We start from the raw sequence: 16,839 nt of genomic DNA, 5'->3' as shown, positions 1-16,839 counted from the left end.
CCTACTGTCGTATACAAGTTGTATAGGTAAACGTACATATTCGACCAGATAGTATACCAGGAATGGACAGTGAACATTTTAGTAAAGTATGAGTCGACACCACTTGACTAATGCGATATCTTGGTGTGAATTGACCCTAAGATCAAAGGTGTGTCAACAAACGTTATTAGTCTGTGGTCGACAGTTGACATTTGACACTGACAGGTGTGTATTCGCGCGTAATTGAACCGCGGCAAAGCTTAGCTCCAAGCTAATTAAAATTCCTTGAAACCAAAGAAAGTGTTGTTTGATATTAAATATTTAACTATTTGCTTAAGGAGGATGTATTTGTATGATTTCAAACTTAATATTACTAATGTGAAATGATATGAGTGCTTCTGTAGTTAGTAAAACACGTTGTAAGTACTTAATACCAAGAGGATTGTACAGTTATTATTAATATATTTTTCATCTCACCCTCCCTTAATTCAAACTAGCTATAAAGGATATCTTGTAGAGAACCGACTAGCTCAGGCTGCCACCTCAAGTATTTTTTATGCTTTTGTCTATTACCTAAGTTATATTATAGTCTACTATTGAGATACCTATAATAAAAAGTACCTATACTGCACTGTAAAATGATGTTGAATAAGAGCAATCTGCTGAGAATCTACCTTCCAAACCGGTGGTAGAGTCACTACAAACAGACTGACTTGACGTCTCAAAAGTGCTTATAAATAGTCACTTCGTGTGACGTTTCACAACTAGCGCAGTAGCAAGCCCCGGTCATTATTGCCTGGTAATTCTCGATCGGAATAGATAGAGTTAAGGTAAAACTTCGAAGAACAGAGATTGAAAGTGGAGACTTCCTTAGGACTACAAACTTTATTTCGGGCCTTTATTATCTACATCACATCGATGTTTCGAAGAATCTGTCCTCAAAGCTATTAAATTGAATAATAAATAAAAATAATATTTATACCAAACATCCTAATTAGGTATAGAACCATTTGACTTGTAGCTAACATGGTAAAAGTACCTACCTACATGGGTATGTTATAAATAACCATAAATAGGTACGCAGCCATAAAAATATTGAACCACTGTCTTGTACCTGCGTCCACTCCACAATGCAAACAATGACCTACCTGCATGCCGGCTGCACGAACGCGTCCGCAATTTTGCATTAGCTCGAAAAAAAATTATAAACAAATAAAGGTCATTGTACGTTCTTGACAATCCAGCCGCTGAAGCGCTTCGTCGACGAATCTCAGCTGTGAGTCGGGCACCTGACGTCGCGGCCCCCGCCCCTCCCGCTAGCGCCCGCCCGCTCCCCTCCGCCATCAGCTGTTAATGTAACCCCCACCCGCCTTTCCCCTTCGTTTGTGTAATGCGAGGAGGTAAGACCCGAATGGATTAGGATCCCGCTTTTTGTGCCATTATTTTTTATGCCAACTTGAAATGTATTGTACCATCGCAGTTTCTTACGTACATTAGCAGCAGCGCTAAAAAAGTTACGTGCTGTAATAAAATGAGATCACACAGTGAGTGTCTACATAGCTAATACGATGAAAAACAGAATTAAAAATGTATCACGTCGTGTGAATAATTTTCAGATACAAACCGCTATTACCGTTATCGGCAAATATCTGATCGGCATAAAGTTATATCGGGCGATAGGCCCGCATCGAAAAGCAGACGATTTTATGCGTAATTTCAGCATCGGGGAACAAAACAAAAATGTCAACTTTTAATAATATATCGCACATTATGCCTGCCAAATGAATAATTTATCGGAGTGTGTCGATTTAGGGCGCGCATCCCCGCGGGGGGCTCTCCCCAGGGCGCGGGGGAGCGAGGCGGAGGCGGGGCGCGACGCGGAGGGGAGGGAGCGGCCGGTACGTCAGTCAGTCCGCGCCGAGCGGCCGAGCGAGCGTCATGTCGACGTGTGCGCCGCGCGCGTGCTGTCGGCCGCGCGCCCCGCCGACCCTGCTCGACATCACGGCCAAGATAGTCGCGTCCGCGATCCCCTTCCAACGCATTGAGGAGCGCTATGAGCGCATCCCGGAGCCGGTGCAGCGGCGCGTCGTGTACTGGTCCTTCCCGCGGGACGAGCGTGACATCTGCATGTACTCGTCACTGGCGCGCGCGCCACCCGACGACCACCGCAACATCGCCTTCTGCCGCGGCCTCAAGCTGCTGGAGGCCGGCTGCGTGGAGAATGTCCTGCAAGTCGGTGAGTGTCGCGGGTGCTACCGCGCCTGCGCCTGTTTACTAATACGCGCCTCGCCCACCCGAGCCGTATAAATAAAAACCTCGACGTGTGCGATCGATAGCCGCTCCTCGCGGGAATTATTCATGCGTCGAGTGAGATTAGGGCTTCGAAGGCGATCCTGGCTCACAGCCCGCGTCCGATCCGGTCGCGCGCCGACGAATCGACGAACGGATCGACCACCTAAATGGTACCTGCGAAACTCGTTAGAGCGGTCCGATAACGATACGTCGGTAGGAAATCACGCCGTTCAATCGGAATTCATTAAATCGAGCATCGACAGTGGTGTTCCGATCTCGCGAATGCATCGGCTAACTTCCTCCGATCGGGGAGTGATCGGCGAGATTTAAATCTACTTTCACGACACATGCTCGTGAAATTCGGCTACGATTACCATAACTGGAAGTCCCGTTACCAGTACTGGGGATTACACAACTGGATTCTGCCGGAGCACGGCGCTCGTAGGCTCGAGCGCCCCATTAGCCCATGCAGACGCAGTTTGTTAATGTCCCCGCAGTGACTAACGGACGCGAATAAACAATATTAATTGCCTGTTTTATTTCCATAGGGTCAGCCGGGCCCGGTTTTAATGCGGCGGGCGTGGGAGGAAGCGTTACATATTCATTTGTGCTTATCTGGCATCAAGATGGCGATTACTGGTCATTTGTGGTCGTTTCGGGCCACATTTGGCCGTAATGTCGGCTTTGAGTAAGCCCCTAATGCGATAGAAGTTATGGAACACCGCAGTGTCTCCTTTTAGGCTGGCTATCTTCCAACCTCTCCAGATAGCGTCACAGATATGGCCGGCGTTCTACTTAATTTCGATAAACGTTTGTGTTTCGCTTGATTCCCACACCCGTATCATCTGACTCATGATCCACCATCAGTCAAGATCCGCCCACTTGATGTAAACACGTAGAATATAAACCGAAGGAAGATTAAAACGCCTCGATAATTAATAAATAGTTAGGGAGGTGCTTCAAATTGTATGACTGACTAACGAAACCACAAAACCAAACCACGAATATGATTTACAAAACTGACAACTAGTTGTACAATAACAACTCGAAGATCTAGAAGATGGTATTGTAGTACTAATAGTTGAAAATCATACTGTTTACTAAACTATTTCACGGATTGCGAGTAATTTGGTGCTATCTTTTTGGAAGTTCCAGTTCATCGCCAAAATTATATTTGTAACTATTTACCTAATTAATTTAAGACATACTTTACATTAAAATATCTCATGGAATTATCTTAATATTTCACACTGCCAATATAACTCTTTCCAAGGAATAATAATAATAAATAGGAATAAGGACCTGTAGAAGAACAGAAAATAAACAATAGTTTCCTGTCTGTCTGTCAAAAGTTAGTTGATCTAATTCCTGCATCTTGCGACCCAACTAAGGTTATTAATGCATTTCTGTTTGTTATTTATAGTTTTTTTAGCCTATTTTTATCAGAGAGTACCGTAATAATGTAATCATTACAAAACGTAGATTATTTGAATGATGCGATTTAAGAAGTTTCCTTTTTTAGTTTAATCATATGATGGTGCTGCAGTCTGTTAGTCAACTTTAGCAGTAACAATTGTGATAGAACCTGCTAATTATTGTCATTTGCTTCTTCATGTTTAAAATACGAACGCTTATATATTGATAAACTTGTCAATTGGTACACAAACGTATAAATGATTTAATTTGATGAAAAGTCATTTTAGAAATATTATAATAGGGAGTTGGCCAAAACCAAATTCAATTGAACATCGTCATTAGTTTGACATAATAAATGTTAAAAGTTTAAAAAAGGGTCATTCTTTCTTGAAGCTTTCACGTCTTACGGATACGGATTTTAATAAGCGTTTACATATTTTGTTCTTTTAATGTATGCCATCATGCCATGATTATAGATGATATACCTACCTATGCTCAGTTTGTTGTGTTACATAGTTTTTAGCTAGAAAAAAATAATAATAAGTATGGCAATTTATAAGCAGGAAAACCATTGCAACAACCTATTGAGCTTTCCATCCGATATTTAAAGTCAATGACTATAAAGGAAGTGCTATATAATTTTTATAACAGAGTCAGTTAGTAGATCCCGTAAAATGAAAACATATTTAAAAGTGTACTTAAACATAGATATTATATGATTTTTTTTATATTACATAAGGCCATCCCAAGGACAACCAAAGATACTATGAACAGCTTGAACATAGCCTGATGCTCTACCATGCGCCCAAATAAGAGTCGAACTCAACCTTTTTTCAAATCTGTTAAATACATCCTGAAATGTAAACATATTAAATAATATTGTCTGAGTAATATTTGTACGTAATGATAATATTAAAAAGGAAATTATGACACCATTAGAGCAAAGACTGGTTATAAAACGGGTAATGCCACATTCGTGAATATGAATAAAAGAACAGGACAGCCCTGGTCGGAAGGTTCCACTTCGTTTGTACCCACTTGCGATCGAAATGAATCCAATATTTAAAACGCGGCGATGCATGTAATAATTTATATATCTGTAGATAGTACTTTGTCGTTAGGGCTGTCTGTAATTATTTTATTAATGCATCAGTGTCTATTGATTTGTCGTTCTACCATGCAGCAACTTTTGCATTTATGACATAACAAGGAACGTAAAAATATATGAACTAACCAATACTACGGACAGGTGGGCGAATTCACGTGGAAACGCCAGCCAGATCTCAGTAATGTTATAAGTAAAAGTGTTCTTTTATAAGCTCCTTTATAATAACTCTTTGTGATCAATTTCATTTGACCCAAAGCTCAGTCCATGTATTCGGACTCCATCATCAGATATCTGATCTGAATTCCAATTTCAACTGAATCAATCAAATCAATAAAAATGGGTGTGGCAGACAGACCGACCCGAGGAAGTAAATATAATTTAAGATTTTCTGATAGAATGTGTAGAAAAACTAAGCCTTTTCAAAAATCAAAACATTTTTGGATATTGGGACTTTTGATTCAAATAAAACACTATAATTATTTAGAAACAAAAGAAAGATTTATCATTTATCAAATATATACGAAGAAATTGATCATAATATAAAGAATATGAAGTCCATCCGAAAACCAATCAATAGGAAATTCGAAGCTTTATATCGATACACAACAACTGTTCAAAATTTACTGCTAAGTCACAACCAAATACAATAGCTACTTTTTATTCTATGGGTAGCAGCGACCCTAACTTTTTGTCATGCAAAAATAATCGAGAGTGCCCGACAGGGTCGGTAAATATTTTAAATCATCGTTAATGACTTCATATTTAGATCGATTCCGTGAACTGGTTTCATATCAATTCGTTTAACTAATGTATTCTTTACTTTCTTTGTTAAATCTGAATCAAATGTTGGGGGCATTTATGTGCATTGCATGGAAGTAAAACGGGGAAATGATTCCTTTCTGAATCAAGCATTAGTATTCCATTCTGAGTTAGAAGGGTTCGGGACTGATAATCTTAAACCTAACGTCTGTTAGTTATTTTGTTTGCTCATGTGATTGCTTAAAACATTGCATAGCCTTTGTTTCTGTCTGTTTGTCCGGGCAAATCTTCGAAAGGTAGATGGCGGACCACAAGGAGCAATTTAATCCTTGAACGGCGAAAAACAATAATAAAGGAATATCACGCGGTAGAAGTTGCGGGATACGGTTAGTTAATAAATAATAATCGACTAGATCAAGCAACTATATAAGTGCGTATAATTTGACATTACATTACTACAAGCTTAAACATGATCAATAGCAGTTTATAACAGTTCACTGCTGGACTAAAGGCATCTCCAATGGGATGGTTTTCCCATAATCCCCACGCTGTGCAGTAGATGGAAGCCCAGAGGACGCTGCCTGTTCTCCGTTATATTCCCCTAGTCGCCTAGTATGACAGCCGCTGGAAGAGATCACTACACGGCATAATATCTTGCCGGGGATAATTAATTCATAATTTCCACGCGTAAAAAATAAAGCGTTATTATATATATATTGCTAGATAGAATCAATTTAATTTAAATTGATTTAATTGCACATCGATATTTTTATTATTTTGATTGAATTGTGCATTGATATATTATCAAATTGGAATTGTAGACTTCAGTGCACGTTTTAATATTTACTCTTACCGTGACATTACTACTTATATCATCAACAATAGTGAAGGGTTGTTCAATCTAAAATATACACCTTTCATTAATAAAAGTAAAGAATGCATTGTTTAATGCGAAATTGGGTCAAAAATATATCTTTTCTATAAACAGTCAAACCTGGATAAGCGAGAGATCAAGCGGGAGCACAATCTCATTTTCGCTTATAGAGGTTTCTCACTAACCCGAGTTTCTCGCTAATGTAGGTACATGGGTAGCGTTTCTCTCTTATAGAGGTACGCAGCAATAACAAGACATATATTCATGCACTATGTAATTTTATTTTATTTAGAACTTATTTACATTTAAAAAAATTCGTCAATTTCGTTTGGGTTTCTGTTTTTGTATTTTGAATGTTTTTCTCTAACTCATAAATTTTGTCGAATATTACTTGCTCGACTGTCGCTTATAGAGGTAAAGATAAGTAGCAGTCTCACTTAAGGAGGTCCATGAGAGAAAAACGACTCTCTCTTACAAAGGTTTCTGTTTCTCGCTAATAGAGGTTTTGGGAGCTTAAAATGACGGGTCTTGGCTATTTCTCTCACTTATAGAGTTTTCTCACTTATCCAGTTCTCACTAACCCAGGTTTGACTGTATTCAAATTGTGTACTCGTATTCTGTAAAACGATATTCTGCTTCATACAATATTACAATAAGTAATTTAGCACGCTGTTAGCATTAACTACTAAAATGTCCTACTTTACAACAATATCAACAAACGTAATTTTAATGTCAAATTGTATTTAAATTATGTGTTCAAATATCCACTTATGCTGAAAAACAATAAGTTAGGTAAATAACAACCAGTCCAGTAGTCTATAGCTACATATTATGTATAATGTAAGGCGTGAATATTGTTAATCAAATAAGACCGGGCTGGCAAAGCCTTACAACGTTAGCATTCTGATACTAAATTAGTCTATGAATATATATATAACTGCATTAGTGTTATTAATGCAATTGTGGAAGCTAATTAAGCATAACTACGCCTTGGTATAATGACATATAATAATAATAAAAGACGTAATAAAGACAAAAGACCCATATAAAAAAATATAAAAAAGAACAGTAAAATCCACAATTTTTTACTGTCAAATAGTTGTTCTGACACTCATTTACAGTATAATTCAAATACTTCATATATTTTTTCTGGGATTCCGAGAGCCAAAATGTAATGTTTAGCATCTGTCATATACAATATGCTATATGCACTTTTCTAATCCTCGAAAATACAACAGTAATAAAAAATTTTAATTCTCTCGATTTAATCAAAATTTCACTTAGACAAAACCATTAAGATGCGAAAGGCTTCCATTGAAAATATGTCAAAATTTGGATGATATAACATAAGCAACATGCGATAAACAATGATTTTTTTGAACGGATTTGCGATATTTATCAAAATTGTGACACAAACTTGTAAGTTGCATGATATATATTGCATGTGATGCTGTGGACTTAAAGAAGATGACCCTCTTCAAATCCATAGCGCTACTTAAGCATCAGTTGGTTGTGATTCGTTTCTAAACAAAGCTAATAAGTTTAAATAGTGCCATAGTGAAATATCTATAATAATATTCTTTAGAAGACACTACATTAAAAATCAATCTATAAATCGTAATTGCGTCTTGTTGGCATACGGTAACCTTTGATTGATTTCAAGTTGCGAGTTGAGGTTCTGTGTACACTAAATTAGAATCGGAATCAGTCAAGGTACGTGATGCTTGCTAGTAGACTAAAATAAACACGTTTAATCGTACTTAAACATGTCAACGATTAAATAATTGTAACCCCGATTGCGTTATCACACCTCGAACCAAGCCTATTTCAGAACCACAATACTTGGAAGTAGGGACTTTGAAAAGGTTATTGTGTCGAAATCATAATTCTCAGTGTCACGTGTTGGTTGCGGTTCTTGGAAGGTTCAACCTCAACTGAACGTTTTATAGCTCAATGCCATGATTCATACATGTCCGTGATGATCTCTTGATATCCTTTCAGTAACAAGTTTTCCTGGGAACTAAAACAGTTCGCCTGTTTTGTATTCAGATCTATTTTAAAATAAAATTTCTCCGTATACGAGTATCTACTGATCAGAGTATAGGACACGTAGTTATTTGAATTGGGAAAGATATTATGGTCTTATGAGATTAAAACGTATTTCATCCGTGGGGATTTTGAATGGTTATTTTTATTTGAGTTCCGGTAAAAAGTCGGAGATAAAGTATGTATAAGAATTACCCTGTCAGATGATGATATGATGCTTGCTGTATGAACCGCACTGCTGATCACCTTGAGTTTATTTACTACCAGTGATGTACACTCAAGAAAATAACTGAACTAATAACTTTTGCAGGGTCTATTGCAAAATATATGGGTACAAGAGTGCGTGTTTCTACATAATGTTGAACCGAATTGCTGTCTGTTAGCGTGTATTTTCTGAGGAGAGAGTTTCATAAGACTATGCACGATTCTGAAAATTTCTGATGTATACAAAATTAGGAATCTTCCGAGGTTCATCAGATTTTTTGTGACGGATTCCTTCTCATCAGCCAACACAATCAGCCATCATAAATATAATTCATAACTATCAAATGTATAATAAGGATACTAAGGGAATTAAACACCCTGGATTTGAAACAAGTCTGGCATACTTTTTTAATTCCCATATGTCCAACAAAGTCGGGTATTGCATTATTTAAAGTTTTGGATATGAGTGGCAAAAGTTTCTTTGAAATTTTCCCCATTCATTTTGTTCTGATATTATCTAAGATTCATCGAGAATCTTCCGCATTATTAAACTTTATCATTAATCACCAATGAATATTATTATATATATTTTCTGGTTCGTAATTTCGTCTTAAGAACATTTCATGAACATTAATTTATTTAGAATTAAATAGATCCAACTACAAGATAATATCTTTTCCATTAAAAAAAGTATGGCAACGACCATTTTGTCATACTAGTTTGATTTTTAATTTTTAAAATAACTTAGTTTATACTTTTGGTTTTATGTGTTGTGCTTTTATTCTTTATGGTCAGGTTGTTATTGTTTAATTGTGGGGATGTTAAATTCGTGAAGGTCAAATGATGTGCCTTTATTGTACAACTATATACTGAGCCACAAGCATGATGACAGTAAAAAAGAATCGCTGAAATATTAGGTTTATATAATCTATATTTCTATACTAATATTATAAAGAGAATAAGTTTGTGAGTTTGTGACACTGTCGGGAGTTATATCTGGAACTACTGAACCGATTTTGAAAGTTCTTTTACCAATATAAAGCCACATTATTTTTGAGTGCCATAGGTATCGTGGTAGTCAGATTTGCAGAGTAAGCATGTGGTTTGTTTTTAAGATAGACCCATATGCGGAAGAAGTAGCGAGGGACCGCTATTGACATATAATTCATGTATTATGAAAAAAGTATTTTTACTTATATTCTAAAAATATTAGTGATTATTTTCAAAAAGCAAAATCTAGCGATCCGCTTTTATATGTTTTATATGTTTAAAGAGTAATACCAAAATAAGCAATCTCTAGCTCTGGCGCAAGGATATACTAAGGCATAGGGGAATTTTACAATTAAGTCTATAAATACAACTATAAATAATATAATTAGCTAATCTGTGGCAAGAGCGCTGATGTTTTTAAGTCTTTTATATTTCTTTCTTTCAATACGTTATGTTCTGGCAATGTTGACTATTGTAACACAATTACAATGCATTGCAAACAACATTTACTAACATGGGCTTACCCAGGCCAATGTTATTTAACCTTTCTTATGACATTTTAAGGCTTTACTCAGTAATGCTTTGTTCTAAGCAAGTTACACGTGGATATAATGGAGGCTTGCTCTCATTTGACCTTTAAAGTAATTGTAATCGACACACCTATTATCGGAAATCATCGAAATTGGACGTTGTATGTCATAATTGAGACTTGTCAAGTCGTCCAATGGTGATTCATGTAGCCGAATAATACAGTTCAAGAAAGTTCAAGGTGATATTGTTTAGTTCGCTGCTCTATTATTTCCGAACGACTGAATTCCAGGGGCACTTTTCTAGATGATTGAACGAGCAAAATATGCCATCGCAATGAACTGATAAACAGTTTCCTTTGCTGATTTTGACCACGGTGGTAACCTCCTTATCCTTAGCATCCGGCTCCGCTTTCATCTCTCACAAGATAGAAAAATGAATTTTAAAATGTAAAATGTCAAATGTAAATTGTTGATAATTTTAAAAGAGCAACTGCTGAGTTTCTCGCCGGCTTCTTCTCGGTAGAATCTGCCTTCCGAACCGGTGACAAAGACAGACTTGGCGTTTCAAAGTTTATATTGGCCAGCGTGGTGGACTACGGCCTTAACCCACACTGAGGGAGGAGACCTGTAGTGAAACGATAATGGAATGATATCAACCGTGCTCGAGAATAATCAATATAGATATTCAACACTAGCTCTGACCGGGTTTCTTTTACTTCCCTACTAAATAAATACGACAATACACACATCGCCATCTAGTCAAAGTAAGCGTGTTTTGTCTTCATAACTTATCTTAGGTGTACTTCCTGTAATCTTGAGATGCACTGAGACTACTAAGACATGGTCTTCGGCATCTTTCATGTGTTTACAAAGTCTATTCGCAGATCTCAGTGTATGTCCTTATCTCATTTAAAAACGATGACAGTCTAAAACAATTCGAACCCCGACCTAATATGTCTTGTGACCATTAGAGGTAACCGTGCCATCGGCCATTATAAATCTATTAAGGATCGTGTTTAGTTTTTCTAATGTTTTTTTGGTATTCGTTTCGGTCACATTTCATGGAAATTTTAATCATTTATTTTATTGTTGGTATCAAGCAAGAGCCCACCAATCCACACTGGGCCAGTGTGTTATATAGTTGTATAGTAACGCTGTTGGTCTATTTCATAATGTATATCTTAATATATATAAATCTCCTATCACGATGTTTGTCCGCGATGGACTCCTAAACTACTTAACCGATTTTAAATTAAATTGGCACACCGTGAGCAGTCTGCTCCAACTTAAGAGATAGGATAGCTTAGATCTTTAATTATAGTCGCAATTTTATTTTATTGCAAATTATTTGTCTATAAATAATTGACAGTCACATGTTATATATATATATACTACTATACTCATTTAAGGCTTAGCGATACTGAATACTTTAAAAACAAAATCAAACGCAGACGAAGTGGCGGGCAACAGCTAGTCATTTTATATGTTTTTTTATTTAATATTGGCCTACTGGTTTGATCATCATCCATCCAACCATCATATCAACACATTACCGGCCCACTACAGAGAACAGGTCTCCTCCCGCAATGAGAAGGGGTTAAGGCCGTAGTCCACCACGCTGGCTCAGTGCGGATTGTTGGACTCCACACACCTTTGAGAGCATATTTAGAAACCAACAGTGTTTTCCTTAACCGTTGAATCAAGTGATATTTCAATTACTTGAAACGCACATAACTTCGAAAAGTTAGAGGTGCGTGCTGGGATTCGAACTCGCCTCCACCAAAGTCAAGTCGAGCCACTGCTTCGACGGATCAATATATGTATCAAATTAAAGGTATCGGTGAGTTGCGCGAAAACTAGTTTTTATGTTTCTGAGAATTCCTATACCTAGTTAAAAGATACAACGTCTGCAACATTAAATAAGCATCCATTCAGGCAACATCCGTGAAAAACTACCATCTGTCAATACAGACCCGATTCATGGCAACAAAGAGTCACACTGAGCAACCGAAGAGCATGCACTAGCTGAATGATTCTCTGTCCAATAACAGAGTTTCATAGTGCCTACATAAGAGCGCTTCTGTCGCTGGCCTCATACAGAAGAACCAGCTTAAAACGACCCTCGTCAAAGCCCTCGATATTCCCTCAAATATCCACGGCATTATACAATCAGCGGGAGGTGGCAGCTCTCCGAAAATTGGTTCGATTCACAAAGACACGTTGTAAGTAAGCACCACCGCATTTTAGAGCCGGTTAGCAAACTTAATTGGTCACTGAATGAGGACTCTGTGTTGTAAGTAATAAGGAGCATTTTCAATTAGCTGTGGTTTGAATGCGTACATTCAACGCTCGAAGGCGAACAAGATTTTGAAGAGTTGAAATCGTTCCGCTGTAGTATTGTTTTGGATGCCCGCTAGAAATATTTAAATCTATGCAAATTATGTTTCCAATACAAAACAGTAATGCGATGAATCGGCTTGGAAATCTACATGCATAGACACAAGTGGATAACTAAATTTGGATAACAGTTTAAAACGATATTGGCAACAATAATTAAAATCTCTGTATTTAGTTGAAAAAATTGCATAAGTGCTGACCAAGGCGTGACCTTATTTATAACACAAATAACTTTTCTACAAAACAGTTTTAATGTGCCTGAATACCAGTGGCACTTCATACATGCTTAAAAGCATGCTTCTCTTCTTTACTTTTATTATATCTTCCATGTATTTTATTATAGATTCCCATTTCTCTGATGCCTCTAGCATTATGGAGGTTAGGTTTTCTCTCTTGATTCTTCCTTAAAGTGTTGTCTGGTGGAGATCGCTCAAAGCGATAAGACCGCCTTTGCGCATTTTTTATTTCTTGTTTTCTCAATTAATTTAATGAATGTTAAATACCCAATTAATCAATATTTGTGCAATAAAAACTTTATTTATCTATCTATCAAGTTAGCTTCGAAAAACATTACGATTATGGTTACCACGCGAATTATGATTGGAAATCTCGAATTATAATTGGTTGCATAAAGAAGTTTCTAAGCGCTGTTTGCCAAAATTACAAAAAAAAAACAGCACCCCAAGTATCTTTAAATTCGGGTCTCTTTAATTTGTACAGCACCTGATATTTTTGTCATACGTTTTTAGTAGGTTAACTCTGATAAAGCCGGCGGGCGCAGCCAATAAGCCCAATTGAACAAACATGCCGAAATATTCATTACAAACATACCGAGCATAATTTCAAAATTGATTCCATTAACTATTTCCGCAGATAAAAGCTGCATCAACAAAACACTACTGAAGATTATTATACAAAAACTACGATACCGTTTTTGCATATTTAACTGTGTTAAACGCCGCATTAACATATTGTGTCAGCTGTCAATTAACGAGTTTAAAAAAAAAAACTTGTTTACACAAGTCAATACACGTACCGGATAAGAAGCAGGAAGGTGACTCGATAAATTATAACTCAATTAGTCGTGGGAAAGACAAATAAATGTTTAATGTATACGTTTGGCGCAATAATGTAGAATCTACAATGTAGGTTATAAATAAACACACAGCTGGTTGTGAATTAGGTTGTACTTAGCCTAGCGGGTGATGTATTTATGGTTGGTGGTGAGAGACTTCGGCCGTGGCTATTTACCAGTCTAATAATGCCACATAGCAATATAGGGTAGGATAGGTGGTAGGATATATAAATAAATATTTCGAATAATACACACACCGCCATCTAGCATCTAGCAAAGTAAGCGTAGCTTGTGTTATAGATACTTAGATGAATATTTATGAATAATGCACATAAATAATTTTTATATACATATATGAAAACGCAGCATTGAAAAACATTCCACCTCCATTTGTGGGAATCGAACCCACAGACTCGGACTCAAAAAGCAGGATCACTGCCCACTGCGCCAGTCGGCCGTCGATGCCGCGTAGAAACCAATTAGGGGTACGGATTATTAATATAACTGCCATACTACCGTACAGGTAGCAGGTTAGCCCGCTACCATTTTAGGCTGCATCATCATTTGTAACAAGGCGACAATTTACAGTCAAGGTCTAACTTGTAGTGGAATAATAAAAATATATAAATTGATTGTTATAAATAAAATACGAGTAACATGTCTACGTGTAACATTTTATCCTGTATTTTTTACCTGGTTTACCGTTGTGACAAACAACCAACTTACCAACCAGAAAAATATCGCTGTAATTATAAAATGGTGTTTTTATTAAATGAAAAAAAAAACTAGGTGATTGTTATGACTTGAGATCGCTTTTACTCGTGTATGTGTGTGCGGTATGAACTTTGTCACTTCGTTTAACAAGCGACTAGCTTTTGCCCACGTACCTATTCCGAATTTATTACGGTTTTTTACTAATCCCGTGGGAATCGTTTGTTTTGCTTGCCTTAAAAGTCAATGTTACTCTACGTCCTTTCGACTAAGTCCTGTTGATTTGTTGCTTAGCTAGGGCGTTAAGAAAAAACAAACACACACACACACTTTCAAATTTGTAATATTACTAGAAAGGACTATTGTTGATATCAAGCTGTTGACAAAGAAACTTGGTCACGAAGTTTCTTCCTAGTGACCAGTGGAACCAATGTTATTTTATGCTTGTTTTATGGCCAGCGAACAATAAGCAAATCATTTATAAATAACGCGGCCGCAGCGTCGGAATTGCTTTTACAAAGAAAACGTTGCAAAACATTTATTTGTGACGCAGAGTTAAGCGTTCAAGCGAATAAGCGTTTTCTTTAAATTTCACACTTTTCGAAACTACCAATGTTTAATATGGATGTTGACATCTCGGTAGCAAACGTTGTTTTTAAAAAGTAATCTATAAATGTATAAAAACTGGCTAAACGTGAGTTGGACTTGCAAACGGAGGGTTCCGTATAAAGTTGAATATGAAACACTTCATGTTTATTAATATCGAACGAAAAAAAACAATATTTTATGTATGTATGGGAATTTTTAAATATAGGTACGTACACTATGTTTCAAAAAAAACTAAGATACTCTAAGCTCTACCTTTTCTGATCACTGATTATAACTAAGGCGATTTCTTAGATAGGATTATGAAAATAATTCCCTAAGGGATACGACTTTAAACACTCTAAATTCTAGATTTATAAACAGCCGATTTTATTGGACATTAACAATTTATTTTGTACAGTACAATGAAAACAAGACAAAAGCAGCAGTGGATTCTGGGGGAATTAAAAAAAATGTCTTTGTTACTTATGCTTCGAAGCTAAACCGATTTTGGAAAAAAACGCATAAAGATAGCTTGTATCTCTAAGAATTAGATACTTCCGCGAGAACAAACTGCTGCCTCAAGATAAAAAAAAAAAAAAAAAAAAACACGCGGACTATGGCGTGGGCAACAGCTACTAATATATTCTAAAGTAGTTCTTAAAGTAACTCCATCTTCTTATTCTTCTCCGTGTCCCTGATATTAAGAAAACTCAAGAAAACGCTGATACAAAGAACAGTAACTTATCTACGTCTAAAAATAAATAGCTTTAACACACAATGGTTAGGCAGGACATAATTGGATAACACAGTCTCACCCCTAAGGTCAAGCTATAATTGCTGGCAGGGGTAGAGGTGAGAGGTGTCCGCAATTAGCTCCAATCATGCGACAGGAAGACTGAATTAAGTTGCTCAAGACACTTTGATGTGAATGATAATTTTATATTCATTTCTTAGAATTCTAAGTTTATAACTTGCAAGGTTTACTATGTCGCAGACATGTATTTAATAATGCTTGAATTCACTTCATTATCAACTTACTAGCTGCTGCTGAGTTTTTTACAAATTCCTTGAAAACAGTTCGTTTTCCTGAGATAAGATGTAATCTGTGTTACTATCCGTCCTTTCAACTAACTCTATGCCCAAAATCAAGTTCATTTGTTGCTTAATTGGGCGCGAAGGAAAGATAAATAAACAAAAAAAACAAACACACTTACACCTTTATAATACCGTATTTATTACGGTTTCGGTTACGATTTTATATAAAAACCGTTTGTTTTCCTGGGATGAGAAGTAACCTGTATTACTCTCCGTCCTTTCAACTAACTCTATGCCAAAAATCAAGTTGATTTGTTTCTTAATCGGAGCGCGAAGGAAGGATAAACAAATAAACGCCCTTACACCTTTATAATACCGCGTTTATTAAGGTTTTATACAAAAACCGTTTGTTTTCCTGGGATGAGAAGTAACCTGTATTACTCTCCGTCCTTTCAGCTAACTCTATGCCAAAAATTAAGTTGATTTGTTGCTTAATTAGGGCGTGAAGGAAGGATAAATAAACAATAAAACAAACATATTACACCTTTATAATACCACGTTTAATACAGTTTTATACAAAAGCTGTTTGTTTTCCTAAGATACGAAGTAATCTGTGTTACTCAATACCGTTTATAAAGCATGAAGATTGCATAAAATGGAAAAGTCCTTATACTATAAGAGCTATATCAAAACTTAGGGTAGGTATTTCTTTTGCGCATGTAAGAAGTCTATGCAAAATTCTATGCCAAAAATCAAGTTGATTGGTTGCTAAATTCGGGTGTAAAGGAAGGATATACAACAAAAATACACTTTTAAATTAGTAAGGATTGCCCGG

General features: G+C 36.5%; 1 protein-coding gene across 2 annotated transcripts in view; it reads left to right on the top strand.

The window, feature by feature from the left end:
- The first annotated feature begins 1,904 nt into the window (after nucleotides 1–1,904).
- LOC120633013 (zinc finger SWIM domain-containing protein 4-like) overlaps nucleotides 1,905–16,839 on the top strand; it is a 108,396-nt gene continuing 93,461 nt past the window's right edge. For both annotated transcript variants that reach the window (XR_005659188.1, XM_039903042.1), the window contains exon 1: nucleotides 1,905–2,215. Coding sequence is in view for 1 of the 2 variants with exons in the window: in XM_039903042.1 (XP_039758976.1) it covers nucleotides 1,918–2,215 (298 nt within the window). In the remaining variant the exon portion in view is untranslated. The remainder of the gene's footprint in view (nucleotides 2,216–16,839) is intronic.

The sequence above is a fragment of the Pararge aegeria genome, chromosome 21 (assembly GCF_905163445.1).
Source record: "Pararge aegeria chromosome 21, ilParAegt1.1, whole genome shotgun sequence".
NCBI classification, from domain to species: domain Eukaryota; kingdom Metazoa; phylum Arthropoda; class Insecta; order Lepidoptera; family Nymphalidae; genus Pararge; species Pararge aegeria.
The sequence above is the reverse complement of the archived record's forward strand: the minus strand, read 5'-3'. Positions and strand labels throughout refer to the sequence as shown.